Source organism: Tachysurus vachellii, chromosome 11 (assembly GCF_030014155.1).
Source record: "Tachysurus vachellii isolate PV-2020 chromosome 11, HZAU_Pvac_v1, whole genome shotgun sequence".
In the NCBI taxonomy this organism is placed as follows: domain Eukaryota; kingdom Metazoa; phylum Chordata; class Actinopteri; order Siluriformes; family Bagridae; genus Tachysurus; species Tachysurus vachellii.
This window is the reverse complement of record NC_083470.1, coordinates 27,219,536-27,243,595: the sequence shown is the minus strand read 5'-3', so window position 1 is coordinate 27,243,595 and position 24,060 is coordinate 27,219,536. Positions and strand designations below refer to the sequence as shown.

At 41.6% G+C, this 24,060-nt stretch overlaps 1 protein-coding gene across 4 annotated transcripts; it reads right to left on the bottom strand.

Annotated features, from left to right (window-relative positions):
* Positions 1 to 65: 65 nt before the first annotated feature.
* Positions 66 to 23,797, bottom strand: LOC132853567 (uncharacterized). Of its 4 annotated transcripts, none has more exons than XM_060881415.1 (15): positions 23,570 to 23,797; positions 21,140 to 21,232; positions 18,764 to 18,853; positions 14,688 to 14,783; positions 12,496 to 12,591; positions 11,345 to 11,440; positions 10,339 to 10,428; positions 7,426 to 7,521; positions 6,283 to 6,378; positions 4,454 to 4,555; positions 4,165 to 4,263; positions 2,647 to 2,712; positions 1,960 to 2,363; positions 1,703 to 1,875; positions 66 to 1,204 (listed from the first exon to the last, which is right to left on the bottom strand). In XM_060881415.1, the coding sequence occupies exons 2-15, from the start codon at positions 21,223 to 21,225 to the stop codon at positions 860 to 862; spliced, it is 1,935 nt and encodes a 644-aa protein (XP_060737398.1). In that variant the 5' UTR covers positions 21,226 to 21,232; positions 23,570 to 23,797; the 3' UTR covers positions 66 to 859. The 4 variants fall into 4 exon arrangements, with proteins under 4 accessions (XP_060737398.1, XP_060737397.1, XP_060737399.1 ...); XM_060881414.1 differs by having other exon boundaries at positions 23,597 to 23,797; XM_060881416.1 differs by lacking the exon at positions 18,764 to 18,853.
* Between the last annotated feature and the right edge of the window lie 263 nt (positions 23,798 to 24,060).

Sequence of the window (24,060 nt, the reverse complement as noted above, 5' to 3'; positions counted from 1 at the left end):
CAAGGTCACCTACAGATTTAAACACTAATCAGTCACATCTTGTGGTCACTGCAGGTATCTGCTGCTTCTGTCTTTAAAACATTTATTAGCTCAGATTTAAAGGAAAGTGACAAGACGCAGAACTAACAGTGAGTCGTGTTTGTTTGGCTCTATGGCAGTGTTTCTAAAACTATTCACAGATCCTTCATCATTTCACGTCGTAACTCTGTTCCTCCTGGAGAACCTGCTCCTGTCTCTCACACTCACCAGGATCACAGAGTCATGACAGAAGCTCTGTGGAACCCTCTGTAGACCCATCACACATAGCACAGAGTCAAAAGAGCACAGCTCCCAGGGGTGGAGCTACCAGAGCGACCAGTTCAGTAAAAGTGTGAGTGCTGCACCAGCATCTTACTCAGTTAAAATAAAAACCAAACACATTTTTCATTAAATTAGAAAAAAAGAGGAACCAAATATCCATTTTACCAGCTGAAAAAAGCTCATCACAAGTTCAGGGAGAAGCTCCTTCACTACCAGTCATAAGGAAAATATCACATGATCACAGTTCAACATCTGCCCTTGCTGTGACCTTCAGCCTGTCTGGATCAATTCCACAGTGGAATCAGTTCTTCTGCTGCTCGTGATGATCTCAGAGGAATGGACAAAAGGACAACCTGAAAGAAATCTTGTCTCCACCACCTCATGGTAGATGTGTAACAAAATGAAAGCATTTAGAATTGGAGTGTTTAGAATCTCAGAATGAAGAGCAAGTGTTTCAATAAAACCAAAGTAAAGCAGATGTTTCTCAACATGAGTGCTTACTACAGGACCTCAAATGAACTACAGCTACTCACAGCAGGATGAACCTTTTTATCTGTGTTCAGACCACAGTGTTAATCTGAAGGTCCATGCTTTTCTCCACTGTGCGGAAGATGGGGTAGACCTGATCTTCAGGTGCCAGCTTCATGTTTTTGAAGGTGTAGATTTTCTCTTTGGTCACGGCGTTGTAAAACGTCACCCACTTTTCGTCCACGTCCACACACACGCCTAACACTTGGGGCACAGAGCTCATGGGAAGTCGCACCACAGGATCTTCCAGGGCTGAGAACGAGAGCCAGAAGTGGAAGATGCACCAGTAGCCCTGAAGGGGAGCGAAGGCGAAACGACTATTCCTCTGTGCCGAACTCTTCGTCACGCCGATCGTGAACTCTTTATTCACCTCCACCTGCAACACGTGATCAGATACTATAGTGTCATAGCATGCAAACCTGATCATAGGCTGCAGCACTATTTATTTTTAACAATATGTTTTACTCTAAGCAGCCATTTTACTTGACTCATTACTGTTTTGTTTCCACAAAATCTACAAGTATTCAGGTTTTGTACTGTGTGACTAAACCCCACATACCAAACACTTCCAATATAATGGTCACTCTTTATATACTTTATGTGTTTTATTTCATTGTTGTTTATCTCCTCTGCCTGTGAGAGTTTTATCACAGAGAAAACGTACACGATTTACTGCATATGATAAACAAAGGACAAAGAACACAAACAAAGTGATTGGTCGTCAGGTACAGTGGTGATCAGTGATTGGTCGTCAGGTACAGTGGTGATCAGTGATTGGTCGTCAGGTACAGTGGTGATCAGTGATTGGACGTCAGGTACAGTGGTGATCAGTGATAGGTAACTGTTGTAATTGAGTGCAGGTATGTAAACGTACCTGCCAGTAATGTCGTCCTGAGCTGAAGCCGTTTTTAGCGAGCACACACTCCCACCTGTCGAACCTTTGAGGCCCAGGCTTGACTTTATTTTTTTGGCCCATTCTCACTTGTTTACCGTTGTGGGAGAGGATGAGCGAGCGGTGAGCCGTCTCAGGATCCAAAACTACGTTGGCTGAGAGGAGAGAAAGTTCTTCTTTATTCATGTATAGTAATTTTCTCTCTGTATGTAAACAGTATGTGTTCATTTCCCTCTCACCTGCTGTGGGGGTTTTTCCTTTACAGATATAAGCAGGAAGTCTCGGTGTGCTGCTTCTTTGTTCCAAGGAGTTTAATTTCTCTCTCAGCGCCCGGTTCTCTTCACTCAGGGTTCTGATGTTTTGCTTCAGCTCGGCCAACTTATTATATACATTCAGATCTGCGGCCGCTTCCACGAGCTGGTGTTCTTCCAGCTCTTTGTATCTGTAGTGATCCCTCACATGTCTTTCGCAGAAGGAACGAAGGCAAATCAAACACGACTTCCAGGCTTTATTTTTCTTTTCTGTGCAAAAGTCACAGGCCACATCATGCAGTCCAGCGGACTGAGGAGGCTCTTCACTGAGGTCCTCTGCTCTACAAATGGATAAGCGGCTGCAGTCTGTTGAGTGAGTGATCCCTGAGTCTCTGTTCACCAAGAAAGCATAAAATTAGATAAAGCCGAGAGAAAGAGTGATGAATTACATTGGGTTAAACCCACCTGACCCACTGCAACATAAACTAGCATTAAGTACGAGGCTGGAAAGTCTAGTGGGAATTCAGCAGGTTAATAAACATTATGTAAACATGACATGAATCTGTCATTATAGGAAAATAATACACCTCAGTGTGGACACAGTAACTCAGCTTCATCACACCACAGTGTCAATCAGTATTTTACTGTTTCACAAAATGATTTAGTTTGATTTACCTGCTAACAGAAGAGGTCTCACTTGGGTGGGACTGGGCGCTCGGAGACTCCGGCCTGTGGAACATTCTGTAGAAGAAACAGTTAAGTCATGAAAGAGAATAAAGACGTCACTCACTAAACACCGGCAAAGATCCATAATGCACTTTATTTGTTACCGTTTCTATAGTAACAGCTAATTCACAGGGAACGGAACAGTACACCATCTACTGATAAACAGATTTTAACTGTTGCTAAGGTGAAATAAAGTGAAGGTTGTGTATGATGCGGTGAAGGAGTCTCCAGTGTCAGCTCTTTGTAACAGTCAGAGGTGAAGCTGGAAATTCTTCAGGACAGAATTGTTTACACTTTTGTCAGGAATATTAATGCTACACATTACAAGCTATTATTGATTGCACCTTGTTGTAGATGCTAAGCCTGTGTCCACTAGAAGGAAACCGTCAGGTTCCAGCCCGGATTTTGGCCATGTGCTTTTGTTTATGTTGTGTGTCACGTGTCTGCCCCGCCCTTGTTTATTCCTCCCGCCTCTGCACACCTGTTCCTAATGTGTTAATTGTCGTGAGTATTTAGCCGTGCTGCATTTGTCATGTAGCTTGTCATGTTGTGTTGAGTCCTTGTTCCTGTTTTGTGTTCTTTAGTTAATAAATCAGTTTATTTGAGCTATCCTGCATTTGGGGCTGTTTTTATCTCCACACCGCTGACAGAAACACAAATAATCAGGAGTTCCACCCGTTCTACTGAACTGGACATGCTGAGATGTTTCGGTTGGTATTTTGTGTATTTTGAAAGTTTAAGTTTATTTTAAGATCGAATGCTATGTGATTAGTTTCTTTCTCAGTTCCTCAGTCAGTGTGAAAAAGTGTTGGCCCCCTTCCTAATTTTTTATTTTTGCATGTTTGTCTTAGATCATCAAACAAATTATAATATTAGAGATATTAAGGATAACACACATAAACACAACGTGCAGTTTTTAAATGAAGGTTTTTATTATTCAGGGAAAACAAAATCCAAACCTACATGGCCCTGTGTGAAAAAGTATTTGCCCCCTAAACCTAATAACAGGTTGGTCTGCCCTCAGCAGCAAGAACTGCAATCAAGTGTTAGTGATAACTTGGAGTGAGTCTGTTACAGCGATGTGGGGGAATTTTGGTCCAGTCATCTTTACAGAATTGTTGTAATTCAGCCACATTGGAGGGTTTTTGAGCACGAACCGTCTTTTTAAGGTCCTGCCACAGCATCTCAATAAGATTCAGGTCAGGACTTTGACTCGGCCGCTCCAAAGTCTTTTTCACACAGGGCCATGTGGGATTGGATTTTGTTTTCCCTTAATGATAAAAACCTTCATTTAAAAACTGCATGTTGTGTTTACTCGTGTTATCTGTATATATATATATATATATATATATACACACACTATGTAGATAAAAAGTTAAAGAGGAATAACTCACTTAGGGACATTAAGAGTAATTATATCATAGATTATTTCACCACCACACACGTTTGGAATCTGTTCAGTTTTACCTGATGTCATCATCCAGTATTTCAGGCACTGAACTTAGAGAACTAATGCTCTTAGAGGACATCGTGGACCTCAGAGACCCCGACCTGTAGAACGGCAGGCTGTAGGGCAAAAACAAATGAAAGTTATCTAGAGCTCGAGTTTCTAAGCATTTAATTCTACATTAAAAAGACTTTCCAACATTTCACCATGTCCACTAACTAGTTATTAAACATGCCCAGTACAGACATGAATAAATGATGTTCAGAATAATGTACAGCAGACTGTAAATACTCTGTATCGATGATTTACCTTTCTAAATCTTTATATTTAACATCTGCATCTGTGGCACATAAACTGGCTCTGGTGTTACTTCCGCTTGTTGCTTCATGCTGATTTCTGGACATTGTGGTGCTTTAGGAGGTAAAAAGTGTGCACATTAAACTGGAAACAGTTTTCCATCAGAAGTCACCGTAAGATGAATGGAGCTTGTGTGTAATTAAAGGGTCACATGTTCTCAAGCTTACACACAAACACTGCATCAATTACACACTCTAAATCTATTACACACACTGCATCTATTACACACACACACACACTCTACATCTATTACACACACACTGCATCTATTACACACACTGCATATATTACACACACACTCTACATCTATTACACACACACTACATCTATTACACACACTGCATATATTACACACACACACACACACACACACACACACACACACACACACACACTCTACATCTATTACACTCACACTCTACATCTATTACACACACTGCATCTATAACACACACTGTGTCTATAACACACACTGCATCTATTACACACACTGTGTCTATAACACACACTACGTCTATTACACACACTGTGTCTATAACACACACTACGTCTATTACACACACTGCATCTATTACACACACTACATCAATTACACACACTGTGTCTATAACACACACTGTGTCTATAACACACACTGCATCTATTACACACACTGCATCTATTACACACACTGCATCTATAACACACACTGCATCTATTACACACACGGTGTCTATAACACACACTACGTCTATTACACACACTGCATCTATTACACACACTGTGTCTATAACACACACTACGTCTATAACACACACTGCATCTATTACACACACTGTGTCTATAACACACACTACGTCTATTACACACACTGCATCTATTACACACACACACACACGCACACACTACATCTATTACACACACTACGTCTATTACACACACACTGCATCTATTACACACACTACATCTATTATACTGAGTCTATTACACACACACATACACACACACTGCGTCTATTACATACACACTGCATTTGTTACACACACTGCGTCTATAACACACACACTACGTCTATTACACACTGCATCTATTACACACACTATGTCTATTACACACACTGCGTCTATAACACACACTACGTCTATTACACACACTGCATCTATTACACACACACACTACATCTATTTCACACATGTCTATAACACACACACTACGTCTATTACACACTGCATCTATTACACACACTATGTCTATTACACACACTGTGTCTATAACACACACTGCGTCTATAACACACACTGCATCTATTACACACAAACACACACACACACTACACAGTATTAGACGTAGTGTGTGTCTATTACACACACTACGTCTATTACACACACTGCATCTATTACACACACTACATCTATTATACTGAGTCTATTACACACACATACACACACTGCGTCTATTACATACACACTGCATTTGTTACACACACTGCGTCTATAACACACACACTACGTCTATTACACACTGCATCTATTACACACACTGCGTCTATTACACACACTATGCCTATTACACACACTGCTTCTATAACACACACTACGTCTATTACACACACTGCATCTATTACACACACACACACTACATCTATTACACACACGTCTATTACACAGACACTGCATCTATTACACACAAAACTTGTACATGTGTAAAGACAATAAAGTTGAATCTAATCTAATCTATAATTGTGATGTAGACAGTAAAGAGGTGGTGTTTGTGTTTATGTTAGTAATATTTAGATCATTTACCTTCCCGACTCATTAGATCCTGTGAAGTTAGTAACTGGTTCTATAGAGCGTGAACTGGCTCTCCTTCTTCCAGGCTCATCTCTGGACATTGTGGTGCTGTAGGGGGTAAAAAGTGTGTAGGAGGAATGAAGTCTGTGGGTAATTAAAGTGTCACATGATCTCAAAATGCATTCATTAAAAACACTGCATTTATGACACACACACTCTGTCTGTTACACACACTGGGTCTATTACACGCACACACACACACACACACACACACACACACACACACACACACACTGTGTCTGTTACACACACTGTGTCTAATACACACACACACACACACACTGTGTCTAATACACACACACACACACACACTGTGTCTGTTACACACACTGTGTCTAATACACACACACACACACTGTGTCTGTTACACACACTGTGTCTAATACACACACACACACACACACTGTGTCTGTTACACACACTGTGTCTAATACACACAAACACACACACATACTGTGTCTGTTACACACACTGTGTCTAATACACACACACACACTGTGTCTAATACACACACTGGGTCTAATACACACACACACACACACACAGTGTCTGTTACACACACTGTGTAACAGACACTGTGTGTGTATTAGACACACTGCGTCTAATACACACACACACACACACACACACACACACACTGTGTCTGTTACACACACTGTGTCTAATACACACACACACACTGTGTCTAATACACACACACACACTGTGTCTAATACACACACTGCATCTATAACACACACTGCATCTATTACACACACTGTGTCTATAACACACACTACGTCTATTACACACACTGTGTCTATTACACACACTGTGTCTATTACACACACTACGTCTATTACACACACTACGTCTATTACACACACTGTGTCTATTACACACACTACGTCTATTACACACACTGTGTCTATTACACACACTACGTCTATTACACACACTACATCAATTACACACACACACACTACATCTATTACACACACAAAACTTGTACATGTGTAAAGACAATAAAGTTGAATCTAATCTAATCTATAATTGTGATGTAGACAGTAAAGAGGTGGTGTTTGTGTTTATGTTAGTAATATTTAGATCATTTACCTTCCCGACTCATTAGATCCTGTGAAGTTAGTAACTGGTTCTATAGAGCGTGAACTGGCTCTCCTTCTTCCAGGCTCATCTCTGGACATTGTGGTGCTGTAGGGGGTAAAAAGTGTGTAGGAGGAATGAAGTCTGTGGGTAATTAAAGTGTCACATGATCTCAAAATGCATTTATTAAACACACTGCATTTATGACACACACTCTGTCTGTTACACACACTGAGTCTAATACACACACACACACACACACACTGTGTCTAATACACACACACACACACACACACACACACACACACACACACACACACACTGTGTCTAATACACACACACACACTGTGTCTGTTACACACACTGTGTCTAATACACACACACACACACACACACACACACACACACACACACACACACACACACTGTGTCTCTTACACACACTGTGTCTAATACACACACACACAGTGTCTGTTACACACACTGAGTCTAATACACACACACACACACTGTGTCTGTTACACACACACACACACACACACACACACTGTGTCTGTTACACACACTGTGTCTAATACACACACACACTGTGTCTAATACACACACACAGTGTCTAATACACACACTGTGTCTGTTACACACACTGTGTCTAATACACACACACACACACACACACACACTGTGTCTAATACACACACTGTGTCTAATACACACACACAAACACACACACACTGTGTCTGTTACACACACTGTGTCTAATACACACACACACACACACACTGTGTCTGTTACACAGACTGTGTCTAATACACACACACACACAGTGTCTAATACACACACACAAACACACACACACACTGTGTCTGTTACACACACTGTGTCTAATACACACACACACACACAGTGTCTAATACACACACACAAACACACACACACACTGTCTGTTACACACTGTGTCTAATACACACACACACACACACACACACACACACTGTGTCTGTTACACACACTGTGTCTAATACACACACACACACACACACTGTGTCTAATACACACACACAAACACACACACTGTGTCTGTTACACACACTGTGTCTAATACACACACACACACACACACTGTGTCTGTTACACACACTGTGTCTAATACACACACACACACACACTGTGTCTAATACACACACACACTGTGTCTAATACACACACACTGTGTCTAATACACACACACACTGTGTCTAATACACACACACTGTGTCTAATACACACACACACTGTGTCTAATACACACACACACTGTGTCTAATACACACACTGTGTCTGTTACACACATTGTGTCTAATATACGCACACACACACTGTGTCTAATACACACACTGTGTCTAATACACACACAAACACACACACACGCTGTGTCTGTTACACACACTGTGTCTAATACACACACACACACACACACACACTGTGTCTACTACACACACACACTGTGTCTGTTACACACACTGTGTCTAATACACACACACACAAACACACACACACACACTGTGTCTTTTACACACACTGTGTCTAATACACACACACAGTGTCTGTTACACACACTGAGTCTAATACACACACACACACACACACTGTGTCTGTTACACACTGTGTCTAATACACACACACACACACACACACAGTGTCTGTTACACACACTGTGTCTAATACACACACACACTGTGTCTAATACACACACACACTGTGTCTGTTACACACACTGTGTCTAATACACACACACTGTGTCTAATACACACACTGTGTCTAATACACACACACACACACACATACTGTGTCTGTTACACACACTGTGTCTAATACACACACACACATACTGTGTCTAATACACACACACAAACACACACACACACTGTGTCTGTTACACACACTGTGTCTAACACACACACACACACACACACACACACACACACACACACTGTGTCTGTTACACACACTGTGTCTAATACACACACACACACACACTGTGTCTGTTACACACACTGTGTCTAATACACAAACACACACACACACTGTGTCTGTTACACACACTGTGTCTAATACACACACACACACACACACACTGTGTCTGTTACACACACTGTGTCTAATACACACACACACACACACACACTGTGTCTGTTACACACACTGTGTCTAATACACACACACACACACACTGTGTCTGTTACACACACTGTGTCTAATACACAAACACACACACACACTGTGTCTGTTACACACACTGTGTCTAATACACACACACACACACACTGTGTCTGTTACACACACTGTGTCTAATACACAAACACACACACACTGTGTCTGTTACACACACTGTGTCTAATACACACACACACACACACACACACACTGTGTCTGTTACACACACTGTGTCTAATACACACACACACACACATACTGTGTCTAATACACACACACAAACACACACACACACTGTGTCTGTTACACACACTGTGTCTAACACACACACACACACACACACACACTGTGTCTGTTACACACACTGTGTCTAATACACACACACACACACTGTGTCTGTTACACACACTGTGTCTAATACACACACACACACACACTGTGTCTGTTACACACACTGTGTCTAATACACACACACACACACACACACACTGTGTCTGTTACACACACTGTGTCTAATACACAAACACACACACACACTGTGTCTGTTACACACACTGTGTCTAATACACACACACACACACACACACACACTGTGTCTGTTACACACACTGTGTCTAATACACACACACACACACACACACACACACACTGTGTCTACTACACACACTGCATGTATTACATAACTATTATTCAGTATTGTTCTCTTTTCCTCAGTGCTTGTGTTTGATTTACCCACAGGGTTCCTCAGAATCAGAATAAAAGACAGATGAGCTCTCACTGGTCTGGGACTGGGCGCTCGGAGACGCCGGGCTTTGGGGCATTCTGTAGAGACACAGTTGAGTCAGAAAAGAGAATAAAGAGACCACTCGCTAAACACCAACAAAAATCCACCATGCATTTTTTTTTGTCTCTTTCTAACATCAACTCTGACTGTAGATCAGCTGAAAAATCAACTTTATTTATATTAATGCACTCGCAGTAAGACCTTATTGTTTCTATGGTAACGGTTCATTCACATAAGTGAGTCTGATAGTAAACAAATTTTAACGCTGTTGCTGTGGTGACATTTTCAGTAAAGTGGTCTCCAGTGGGAACACATATGCAGTATATATATATAAGATATAAGTACGATGTGTTTTTGGCCACATGGCTGTGGTATAAAGGGAATAAATGGAATTGTGCCACTTTACAGGGTTATAACCTGTTTAGTTTTATCTGTCGTCATTATGCACTTACTCAGGACCTGGAGTGTGACGTTAGGACACTGTGTCTAATACACACACACACACACACTGTGTCTGTTACACACACTGTGTCTAATACACACACACACACACACACACTGTGTCTAATACACACACACACTGTGTCTGTTACACACACTGTGTCTAATACACACACACACACTGTGTCTAATACAAACACACACACACACACTGTGTCTAATACACACACTGCATCTATAACACACACTGCATCTATTACACACACTGTGTCTATAACACACACTACGTCTATTACACACACTGTGTCTATTACACACACTACGTCTATTACACACACTGCATCTATTACACACACTACATCAATTACACACACACACACTACATCTATTACACACACAAAACTTGTACATGTGTAATGACAATAAAGTTGAATCTAATCTAATCTATAATTGTGATGTAGACAGTAAAGAGGTGGTGTTTGTGTTTATGTTAGTAATATTTAGATCATTTACCTTCCCGACTCATTAGATCCTGTGAAGTTAGTAACTGGTTCTATAGAGCGTGAACTGGCTCTCCTTCTTCCAGGCTCATCTCTGGACATTGTGGTGCTGTAGGGGGTAAAAAGTGTGTAGGAGGAATGAAGTCTGTGGGTAATTAAAGTGTCACATGATCTCAAAATGCATTCATTAAAAACACTGCATTTATGACACACACTCTGTCTGTTACACACACTGGGTCTATTACACACACACACACACACACACACACACTGTGTCTGTTACACACACTGTGTCTAATACACACACACACACACACACACTGTGTCTGTTACACACACTGTGTCTAATACACACACACACACACACACACACACACACACTGTGTCTGTTACACACACTGTGTCTAATACACACACAAACACACACACATACTGTGTCTGTTACACACACTGTGTCTAATACACACACACACACTGTGTCTAATACACACACTGGGTCTAATACACACACACACACACAGTGTCTGTTACACACACTGTGTCTAATACACACACACACACTGTCTGTTACACACACTGTGTCTAATACACACACACACACTGTGTCTAATTCACACACTGGGTCTAATACACACACACACACAGTGTCTGTTACACACACTGTGTCTAATACACACACACACTGTCTGTTACACACACTGTGTAACAGACACAGTGTGTGTATTAGACACACTGCGTCTAATACACACACACACACACACTGTGTCTGTTACACACACTGTGTCTAATACACACACACACACACTGTGTCTAATACACACACACACACTGTGTCTAATACACACACTGCATCTATAACACACACTGCATCTATTACACACACTGTGTCTATAACACACACTACGTCTATTACACACACTGTGTCTATTACACACACTACGTCTATTACACACACTGTGTCTATTACACACACTACGTCTATTACACACACTGCATCTATTACACACACTACATCAATTACACACACACACTACATCTATTACACACACAAAACTTGTACATGTGTAATGACAATAAAGTTGAATCTAATCTAATCTATAATTGTGATGTAGACAGTAAAGAGGTGGTGTTTGTGTTTATGTTAGTAATATTTAGATCATTTACCTTCCCGACTCATTAGATCCTGTGAAGTTAGTAACTGGTTCTATAGAGCGTGAACTGGCTCTCCTTCTTCCAGGCTCATCTCTGGACATTGTGGTGCTGTAGGGGGTAAAAAGTGTGTAGGAGGAATGAAGTCTGTGGGTAATTAAAGTGTCACATGATCTCAAAATGCATTCATTAAAAACACTGCATTTATGACACACACACTCTGTCTGTTACACACACTGGGTCTATTACACACACACACACACACACACACACACACACTGTGTCTGTTACACACACTGTGTCTAATACACACACACACACACACACACACACTGTGTCTAATACACACACACACACACACTGTGTCTGTTACACACACTGTGTCTAATACACACACACACACACACACACTGTGTCTCTTACACACACTGTGTCTAATACACACACACACACACACAGTGTCTGTTACACACACTGACTCTAATACACACACACACACTGTGTCTGTTACACACACTGTGTCTAATACACACACACACACACACTGTGTCTGTTACACACACTGTGTCTAATACACACACACACTGTGTCTAATACACACACACAGCGTCTAATACACACACTGTGTCTGTTACACACACTGTGTCTAATACACACACACACACACTGTGTCTAATACACACACTGTGTCTAATACACACACACAAACACACACACACTGTGTCTGTTACACACACTGTGTCTAATACACACACACACACACACACTGTGTCTGTTACACACACTGTGTCTAATACACACACACACACACACACTGTCTAATACACACACACAAACACACACACACACTGTGTCTGTTACACACACTATGTCTAATACACACACACACTGTGTCTGTTACACACACTGTGTCTAATACACACACACTGTGTCTAATACACACACACAAACACACACACTGTGTCTGTTACACACACTGTGTCTAATACACACACACACACACTGTGTCTGTTACACACACTGTGTCTAATACACACACACACACACACACTGTGTCTAATACACACACACACTGTGTCTAATACACACACTGTGTCTGTTACACTCACTGTGTCTAATACACACACACACTGTGTCTAATACACACACTGTGTCTAATACACACACACAAACACACACACACACTGTGTCTGTTACACACACTGTGTCTAATACACACACACACACACACACTGTGTCTGTTACACACACTGTGTCTAATACACACACACACACTGTGTCTAATACACACACAAACACACACACACACACTGTGTCTGTTACACACACTGTCTAATACACACACACACACACACTGTGTCTGTTACACACACTGTGTCTAATACACACACACACACACTGTGTCTGTTACACACACTGTGTCTAATACACACACACACACACACACTGTGTCTAATACACACACACACACACACACACACACTGTGTCTGTTACACACACTGTGTCTAATACACACACACACACACACACACACTGTGTCTGTTACACACACTGTGTCTAATACACACACAAACACACACACATACTGTGTCTGTTACACACACTGTGTCTAATACACACACACACTGTGTCTAATATAACCCACTGGGTCTAATACACACATACACACACACACAGTGTCTGTTACACACACTGAGTCTAATACACACACACACACACTGTCTGTTACACACACTGTGTAACAGACACAGTGTGTGTATTAGACACACTGCGTCTAATACACACACACACACACACACTGTGTCTGTTACACACACTGTGTCTAATACACACACACACACTGTGTCTAATACACACACACACACACACACTATGTCTAATACACACACTGCATCTATAACACACACTGCATCTATTACACACACTGTGTCTATAACACACACTACGTCTATTACACACACTGTGTCTATTACACACACTACGTCTATTACACACACTGTGTCTATTACACACACTACGTCTATTACACACACTGCATCTATTACACACACTACATCAATTACACACACACACTACATCTATTACACACACAAAACTTGTACATGTGTAATGACAATAAAGTTGAATCTAATCTAATCTATAATTGTGATGTAGACAGTAAAGAGGTGGTGTTTGTGTTTATGTTAGTAATATTTAGATCATTTACCTTCCCGACTCATTAGATCCTGTGAAGTTAGTAACTGGTTCTATAGAGCGTGAACTGGCTCTCCTTCTTCCAGGCTCATCTCTGGACATTGTGGTGCTGTAGGGGGTAAAAAGTGTGTAGGAGGAATGAAGTCTGTGGGTAATTAAAGTGTCACATGATCTCAAAATGCATTTATTAAACACACTGCATTTATGACACACACTCTGTCTGTTACACACACTGAGTCTAATACACACACACACACACACACACACACACACACACAGTGTCTGTTACACACACTGTGTCTAATACACACACACACACACACTGTGTCTAATACACACACACACACTGTGTCTGTTACACACACTGTGTCTAATACACACACACACACACACACACACACACACACACACTGTGTCTCTTACACACACTGTGTCTAATACACACACACACACAGTGTCTGTTACACACACTGAGTCTAATACACACACACACACACTGTGTCTGTTACACACACTGTGTCTAATACACACACACACAGTGTCTGTTACACACACTGTGTCTAATACACACACACACACACACTGTGTCTGTTGCACACACTGTGTCTAATACACACACACACACACAGTGTCTGTTACACACACTGTGTCTAATACACACACACACACACACACACACACACACACACAGTGTCTGTTACACACACTGTGTCTAATACACACACACTGTGTCTAACACACACACACAAACACACACACACACTGTGTCTGTTACACACACTGTGTCTAATACACACACAAGACACAAACACACACACACACTGTGTCTGTTACACACACTGTGTCTAATACACACACACACACACACACACTGTGTCTCTTACACACACTGTGTCTAATACACACACACACACACACACAGTGTCTGTTACATACACTGAGTCTAATACACACACCCACACACACACTGTGTCTGTTACACACAGTGTCTAATACACACACACACACACACACACTGTGTCTGTTACACACACTGTGTCTAATACACACACACTGTGTCTAATACACACACACACACACACACACACACACTGTGTCTAATACACACACTGTGTCTAATACACACACAAACACACACACACTGTGTCTGTTACACACACTGTGTCTAATACACACACACACACACACTGTGTCTGTTACACACACTGTGTCTAATACACACACACACACACACTGTGTCTGTTACACACACTGTGTCTAATACACACACACACACACACAGTGTCTGTTACACACACTGTGTCTAATACACACACACACACAGTGTATAATACACTCACACAAACACACACACTGTGTCTGTTACACACACTGTGTCTAATACACACACACACACACACACTGTGTCTGTTACACACACTGTGTCTAATACACACACACACACACACACACTGTGTCTGTTACACACACTGTGTCTAATACACACACACACACTGTGTCTGTTACACACACTGTGTCTAATACACACACTGTGTCTGTTACACACACTGTGTCTAATACACACACACACACACACTGTGTCTGTTACACACACTGTGTCTAATACACACACACACAAACACACACACACACTGTGTCTCTTACACACACTGTGTCTAATACACACACACACACAGACACAGTGTCTGTTACACACACTGAGTCTAATACACACACACACACACACTGTGTCTGTTACACACACTGTGTCTAATACACACACACACACAGTGTCTGTTACACACACTGTGTCTAATACACACACACACACACACACTGTGTCTGTTACACACACTGTGTCTAATACACACACACTGTGTCTAATACACACACTGTGTCTAACACACACACACAAACACACACACACTGTGTCTGTTACACACACTGTGTCCAATACACACACACACACACACACACACTGTGTCTGTTACACACACTGTGTCTAATACACACACACACACTGTGTCTGTTACACACACTGTGTCTAATACACACACACACTGTGTCTAATACACACACACACACTGTGTCTAACACACACACTGTGTCTAATACACACACACAAACACACACACACACACTGTGTCTGTTACACACACTGTGTCTAATACACACACACACACACACTGTGTCTGTTACACACACACACACACACACACACTGTCTAATACACACACAAACACACACACACAGTGTCTGTTACACACACTGTGTCTAATACACACACACACAAACACACACACTGTGTCTGTTACACACACTGTGTCTAATACACACACACACACACACTGTGTCTGTTACACACACTGTGTCTAATACACACACACACACTGTGTCTGTTACACACACTGTGTCTAATACACACACACACACACACACACACACACACACACTGTGTATAATACACACACACAAACACACACACTGTGTCTGTTACACACACTGTGTCTAATACACACACACACACACACACTGTGTCTGTTACACACACTGTGTCTAATACACACACACACTGTGTCTAATACACACACACACACACACTGTGTCTAATACACACACACAAACACACACACACACACTGTGTCTAATACACACACACACTGTGTCTGTTACACACACTGTGTCTAATACACACACACACAAACACACACACACACACTGTGTCTTTTACACACACTGTGTCTAATACACACACACAGTGTCTGTTACACACACTGAGTCTAATACACACACACACACACACTGTGTCTGTTACACACTGTGTCTAATACACACACACACACACACACACAGTGTCTGTTACACACACTGTGTCTAATACACACACACACTGTGTCTAATACACACACACACTGTGTCTGTTACACACACTGTGTCTAATACACACACACTGTGTCTAATACACACACTGTGTCTAATACACACACACACACACACATACTGTGTCTGTTACACACACTGTGTCTAATACACACACACACATACTGTGTCTAATACACACACACAAACACACACACACACTGTGTCTGTTACACACACTGTGTCTAACACACACACACACACACACACACACACACACACACACACACACACTGTGTCTGTTACACACACTGTGTCTAATACACACACACACACACACTGTGTCTGTTACACACACTGTGTCTAATACACAAACACACACACACACTGTGTCTGTTACACACACTGTGTCTAATACACACACACACACACACACACTGTGTCTGTTACACACACTGTGTCTAATACACACACACACACACACACACTGTGTCTGTTACACACACTGTGTCTAATACACACACACACACACACTGTGTCTGTTACACACACTGTGTCTAATACACAAACACACACACACACTGTGTCTGTTACACACACTGTGTCTAATACACACACACACACACACTGTGTCTGTTACACACACTGTGTCTAATACACAAACACACACACACTGTGTCTGTTACACACACTGTGTCTAATACACACACACACACACACACACACACTGTGTCTGTTACACACACTGTGTCTAATACACACACACACACACACATACTGTGTCTAATACACACACACAAACACACACACACACTGTGTCTGTTACACACACTGTGTCTAACACACACACACACACACACACACACTGTGTCTGTTACACACACTGTGTCTAATACACACACACACACACTGTGTCTGTTACACACACTGTGTCTAATACACAAACACACACACACACTGTGTCTGTTACACACACTGTGTCTAATACACACACACACACACACACACTGTGTCTGTTACACACACTGTGTCTAATACACAAACACACACACACACTGTGTCTGTTACACACACTGTGTCTAATACACACACACACACACACACACACACTGTGTCTGTTACACACACTGTGTCTAATACACACACACACACACACACACACACACACTGTGTCTACTACACACACTGCATGTATTACATAACTATTATTCAGTATTGTTCTCTTTTCCTCAGTGCTTGTGTTTGATTTACCCGCAGGGTTCCTCAGAATCAGAATAAAAGACAGATGAGCTCTCACTGGTCTGGGACTGGGCGCTCGGAGACGCCGGGCTTTGGGGCATTCTGTAGAGACACAGTTGAGTCAGAAAAGAGAATAAAGAGACCACTCGCTAAACACCAACAAAAATCCACCATGCATTTTTTTTTGTCTCTTTCTAACATCAACTCTGACTGTAGATCAGCTGAAAAATCAACTTTATTTATATTAATGCACTCGCAGTAAGACCTTATTGTTTCTATGGTAACGGTTCATTCACATAAGTGAGTCTGATAGTAAACAAATTTTAACGCTGTTGCTGTGGTGACATTTTCAGTAAAGTGGTCTCCAGTGGGAACACATATGCAGTATATATATATAAGATATAAGTACGATGTGTTTTTGGCCACATGGCTGTGGTATAAAGGGAATAAATGGAATTGTGCCACTTTACAGGGTTATAACCTGTTTAGTTTTATCTGTCGTCATTATGCACTTACTCAGGACCTGGAGTGTGACGTTAGGACAGAATTAAATGAAAGTTTTCTGGACTCCTGTCCTGTAACTAGTTATTATACACTCCCAGTACATACATAAATAAATGCTGGACAGAATAACGTAGATCGGACTGTAAATACTGTGAGATTAAAAGCTTGTTCCATAGATTGTGAACTGGCTCTCTTTCTTCCAGGCTGAGATCTAGACATCACAGGGTTTATAAGGGTAAAATGCGTGTATGTTATACCAGGAACATTGTGTGTGTAGATGTGTGTGTGTTTGGTGTCTGTGTGTCTATGAGGTGGGTGTACAGCATGTGTGTTAGGTGTGTGTGGGATGTGTGTGGAGTGTGTGTGTTATTTGCATGTGGAATATGTGTTTGTAAGGTGAGTTTGTGTGGGGTGTGTTTGGGGTGTGTATTTGTAAGGTGTGTGTGTAAGGTGTGTGTGGGGTATGTGTGTGTAAGGTGTTTGTGTGTTTGTAAGGTGTGTGTGTTAGGTGTGTGTGAGGTATGTGTGGGTAAGGTGTGTGTGTGTTTGTAAGGTGTGTGTGTAAGTTGTGTGTGGGGTGTGTGCGTGTAAGGTGTGTGGAGTATGTGTTAGATGTGTGTGTGTTTGTAAGGTGTGTGTGTTTGGGGTGTGTCTATGTAAGGTGAGTGTGTGTTGTCTGTGAGTGTTATCTGTGTGTGTTTGTAAGGTGTGTGTAAGGTGTGTGTGGGGTGTGTGTGTGTGTAAGGTGTGTGGAGTATGTGTTAGATGTGTGTGTGTTTGTAAGGTGTGTGTGTGTGGTGTGTGTGATAGGTGTGTTTGGGGTGTGTGTATGTAAGGTGAGTGTGTGTGGTCTGTGAGTGTTATCTGTGTGTTTGTAAGGTGTGTGTGTAAGGTGTGTGTGGGGTGTGTGTGTAAGGTGTGTGGAGTATGTGTTAGATGTGTGTGTTTGTAAGGTGTGTGTGTGTGGTGTGTGTGATAGGTGTGTTTGGGGTGTGTGTATGTAAGGTGAGTGTGTGTGGTCTGTGAGTGTTATCTGTGTGTGTTTGTAAGGTGTGTGTAAGGTGTGTGTGGGGTGTGTGTGTGTAAGGTGTGTGGAGTATGTGTTAGATGTGTGTGTGTTTGTAAGGTGTGTGTGTGGTGTGTGTGATAGGTGTGTTTGGGGTGTGTGTATGTAAGGTGAGTGTGTGTGGTCTGTGAGTGTTATCTGTGTGTGTTTGTAAGGTGTGTGTGTAAGGTGTGTGTGGGGTGTGTGTGTGTAAGGTGTGTGGAGTATGTGTTAGATGTGTGTGTTTGTAAGGTGTGTGTGTGTGTGTGTGTGGTGTGTGTGTGTGGTGTGTTTGGGGTGTGTGTATGTAAGGTGAGTGTGTGTGGTCTGTGAGTGTTATCTGTGTGTGTTTGTAAGGTGTGTTTGTAAGGTGTGTGTGGGGTGTGTGTGTAAGGTGTGTGGAGTATGTGTTAGATGTGTGTGTTTGTAAGGTGTGTGTGTGTGTGGTGTGTGTGATAGGTGTGTTTGGGGTGTGTGTATGTAAGGTGAGTGTGTGTGGTCTGTGAGTGTTATCTGTGTGTGTTTGTAAGGTGTGTTTGTAAGGTGTGTGTGGGGTGTGTGTGTAAGGTGTGTGGAGTATGTGTTAGATGTGTGTGTTTGTAAGGTGTGTGTGTGTGTGTGGTGTGTGTGATAGGTGTGTTTGGGGTGTGTGTATGTAAGGTGAGTGTGTGTGGTCTGTGAGTGTTATCTGTGTGTGTTTGTAAGGTGTGTGTTGCGGGTTTGAGGTGAATGTCTTTGTTATACTACAAAATGTACTTCACTTTTTCTCTTAGTGAAATAAATGTAGACAGTAAAGAGGTGGTGTTTGTGTTTATGTTAGTAATATTTAGATCATTTACCTTCCCGACTCATTAGATCCTGTGAAGTTAGTAACTAGTTCTATAGAGCGTGAACTGGCTCTCCTTCCAGGCTCATCTCTGGACATTGTTGTGCTGTAGGGCGTAAGAAGTGTGTATGTTAAACTGGGACCAGTATAATAACATATAAACCCCAGTTACTTTAAATGCAGTGGAGCAGTGAACCTTAACCCTGAAGTCACATCCACTTCCTGCAGATACACTGATGTGGACATTATCACCCGCTTCCAATGTTATCACTCAAACAAATGGATGTTAATCAGTGGTTAATCAGACCATAGATATGGTCCAGTGGGGGCATGTTGTGGCTACTGCTAGGCTCAGAAGGTTGTTATCATCTATACAAATGGTTAATCAATGATACAACTACAAGAGAAGACTCCAGATCCACTCAGAGGAATCCAGTTCACCGATGACTGGACGTCGACTGGATAACGCGACACGGGGAGCCTGTGCCTATCTCAGGCGTCATCGGGCATCAAGGCAGGATACACCCTGGACGGAGTGCCAACCCATCGCAGGGCACACACACACTCTCATTCACTCACACAATCACACACTACGGACAATTTTCCAGAGATGCCAATCAACCTACCATGCATGTCTTTGGACCGGGGGAGGAAACCGGAGTACCCGGAGGAAACCCCCGAGGCACGGGGAGAACATGCAAACTCCACACACACAAGGCGGAGGCGGGAATCGAATCCCCAACCCTGGAGGTGTGAGGCGAACGTGCTAAACACTAAGCCACCTTGCCACCCAGGTAAGACTAATTAAATGATAAAACAGAGCATGCCACAACATGCCCCCACGGGACCATATCTATGGTCCAATTAACCACTGATAACATCCATTCAATCGAGTGATAACATTTGAAGCGTGTGTTATTATTGTCATCTACAGTGTGATGTATAAGTGTTTACACCCTCACATGTTACACAATTTTACACGTTTTAAACTTTATTATTTTTAATCTGAACTTTTATATTATTGCAAGTCAGTTTTGCAACAACGTCCTTAATTAAAAGCACTTTAAATAATAAAATTAAATCCGTCACCTCACGTCATTGTGTTCATCACATTTAATAATACATGAATAAAGTGGTGAGTTTAAATGTTTCGGTGGAGTGCTGTGTTTGTCATGGAGGCAGGTCCTGACACAGGGAGAAGATCCTGAGTACTGAATTTGAGAAATCACATCACCAGTCTTTCAGAGATCTTCATGGTCACATGGGTGAAGGGCTACTGGTCATTGATCTTTAAGACCAGTTCTACTTGGGGTTTGAACTGAGTGCTGGAGTTTTCCGTGGGCACCACAGTCACGACCAGCAGTTTTCTACTAGTAGCTTGTGATGGTCTGAAGATCCTTCCAGTCTGAGGAGAACTCATCAGGAAGGTTTTATTCAGCTTATTGCTGTTTGGGTTTTTTAATTGTTTCATCAAATTTGTCTTCTGTGTTTCTGGAATGCTTCTGGAATTTCCTGCACCGTCATCTGAGCTCTGCACTGAACCATGGCCTGATGTTGCAAAGCAGGTAATGATTTTAGTGTAGTTTTCCTGACAGAAGCTGATGTAGAGATTGTGTTGTTCAGTAAACTCCTCTATCCTGTGAGGACTTGATCTAAACACTTCCCAGTCCGAGGCTCTGAGGCATGGTTGTAGTTCTGTATATTCGTCAGTAGTCTGTGTCTCAATACATTTTGTCACCATCTTCATTGCATTTGGTTCCTGTCTGTGTTCAGGCCTGAGTTCAATCATAGCATGATATCATTAATAAACTCCTGTTAGTAGAACACAAGTAAAGTCGCAGAGTGAGAGAAACATTACCTCCATAATGACAGAACATGTTTTTGATAAGACAGACCTGTCTTGCACCTGGTTTAACTAAAACAGAAGTTCCTGTGTAAAGATCAGGAGCTTGATCTGCTCTGTAGACTGGAAATCCTGGTAATTCCACTTCAGCCATGTCTCCGTGAAGAGTTTGTGGATCTTGTCAGTAATTGAACACAGGCAAGAATATTCCAGAGCAGAGATCACAGGACTCTTCTTAAATCTGACCAGAGCTCCAACTTGAAGAGCCTCAGGAGCCTCAAGGCTGCACTTCCAAAGGTGTGTTATGGTCCACCTGTAAATAATGTGCTGAATATCTGGAGTCTGATTTTGTTTTCCTAATGAATCTGTGCTGAGTAAATCTCTCTCTCTCTCTCTCTCTCTCTCTCTCTCTCTCTCTCTCTCTCTCTCTCTGTGTTTTATTGTGAGTTTCATTTCCTTGCTCTGAAAATATAGAAAATAATTTGAACTTCAGATTCCTAAAAGTTGCATGAATGATTTCTTCACCTCTTTAATCTGATTTTTGACTTTAAATCTATCTTTCTGTTTGAATATCTTTATATTCTGATCTTATGCCCTTACCTGTGACTCTCGCTTGTGTATACTCACACTCTTTAAAACAATGTTACAGCTGAACCCTCCGTCTCTCAGGCCTGTAGAAGTCAAGCGGAAAGAAAAGATACTGAGATACTGAGTAAAGTTTGTAACTCCAAAACGTCTGATCTAAGATGTAACTTTTCTCATGTGATTAATAACATCACATCAGTCTTAGTGTGTTTTAGTAGCTCTCAGGTGAAGAGGTGCGTTTGTTTGTTGGCTTTGCTTTTGGTTGCGTGACAAGCAAGCAGCAGGAGGGGGAGGAGGTGGAGGAGGAGGAGGAGTGTTTTACACTATTCCTATTTCACTGGAATGCAGCTCTTCAGGATTTAGAGTCTTGCTCCTGGGTTTAGATTTCTTCAAAGTTTGGAAACTGTTTAAACGTCATTAAAAATTATTCTAAAGATATTAGAACTAGCTAAACTAAACCTCTCATTTAAATATAGAATAAAGTGCATTTTAATACACAATAAACT

Excerpts from the sequence above, each read along its gene's own strand:
- LOC132853567 (XM_060881415.1), bottom strand. The coding sequence starts at position 21,225 with ATGTCCAGAGATGAGCCTGGAAGGAGAGCCAGTTCACGCTCTATAGAA. Across the intron at positions 11,441-12,495 it reads GGATCTAATGAGTCGGGAAG|CACCACAATGTCCAGAGATG; the intron begins GTAAATGATCTA and ends TACCCCCTACAG. Across the intron at positions 1,876-1,959 it reads AGGAAAAACCCCCACAGCAG|CCAACGTAGTTTTGGATCCT; the intron begins GTGAGAGGGAAA and ends CTCTCCTCTCAG.